The 932-nt window shown below is 31.7% G+C and overlaps 1 protein-coding gene across 1 annotated transcript; it reads left to right on the top strand.

Annotated features, from left to right (window-relative positions):
* Positions 1-246: 246 nt before the first annotated feature.
* LOC131621542 (uncharacterized mitochondrial protein AtMg00810-like) lies at positions 247-678 on the top strand. The gene has a single exon (XM_058892584.1). It carries the CDS (start codon positions 247-249, stop codon positions 676-678), a length of 432 nt encoding a protein of 143 aa, XP_058748567.1.
* Positions 679-932: the final 254 nt, after the last annotated feature.

The raw sequence follows: 932 nt of genomic DNA, 5'->3' as shown, positions 1-932 counted from the left end.
ATCACATAAAAATGACTTACTCATAGTCCAAGTATATGTTGATGACATCATCTTTGATTCAACAAACGAAAAAATGTGTGATGATTTTTCAAAACTGATGCAAAGTGAATTTGAAATGAGTATGATGGGTGAACTCAACTTCTTTCTGGGTTTACAAATAAAACAACTCAAAAATGGGATTTTCATATGTCAAGAAAAGTGCATTAAAGATTTGTTAAAAAATTTGGAATGAATGAAGCAAAAATTATGGTAACTCCTATGCATCCCTCTTCAAACCTTGATAAAGATGAACAAGGACTATCTGTATCAGAAAACAAATATCGAGGTATGATTGGTTCATTATTATATTTAACTGCCAGTAGGCCTGACATTATCTTTTCAGTAGGTCTATGTGCACGATTTCAAACTGACCCTAAAGAATCACATCTAACTGTTGTCAAACGTATCTTCCGATATCTCGTTGGTACCACTGACATTGGTCTATGGTATGAAAAAGGAAATCACAACAATTTAATAGCTTACTGTGATGCTGATTATGCTGGAGACAAAATAGAAAGAAAAAGTACAACTGGAGCATGTCAATTTCTAGGACAAGCTCTTATTACATGGTCTTGCAGAAAGCAAAATACAATTGCTCTATCAACCACTGAAGTAGAATACGTGTCTGCTGCAAATTGATGCTCACAAACTTGTCAAAAAATCCTATTCAACACTCGAGATCTAAACACATTGAAATCAAACATCATTTTATAAGAGATCACGTTCAAAAAGAAAACATAGAACTCATATTTGTGGATACAAATAATCAATTAGCAGATATTTTCACCAAACCATTAGTGGAAGATTGATTTAATTTTCTAAAGTCAAAATTATCAATTATCAAAATACCTCAGTAAATATAGTATTCTCTTCTTGTATTACTTATTACTTAT

This window comes from Vicia villosa, unplaced genomic scaffold (assembly GCF_029867415.1).
Source record: "Vicia villosa cultivar HV-30 ecotype Madison, WI unplaced genomic scaffold, Vvil1.0 ctg.000009F_1_1_3, whole genome shotgun sequence".
NCBI classification, from domain to species: Eukaryota; Viridiplantae; Streptophyta; class Magnoliopsida; order Fabales; family Fabaceae; genus Vicia; species Vicia villosa.
The sequence above is the reverse complement of the archived record's forward strand: the minus strand, read 5'-3'. Positions and strand labels throughout refer to the sequence as shown.

Coding starts and splice junctions, on each gene's coding strand:
- LOC131621542 (XM_058892584.1), top strand. CDS start 247: ATGGTAACTCCTATGCATCCCTCTTCAAACCTTGATAAAGATGAACAA.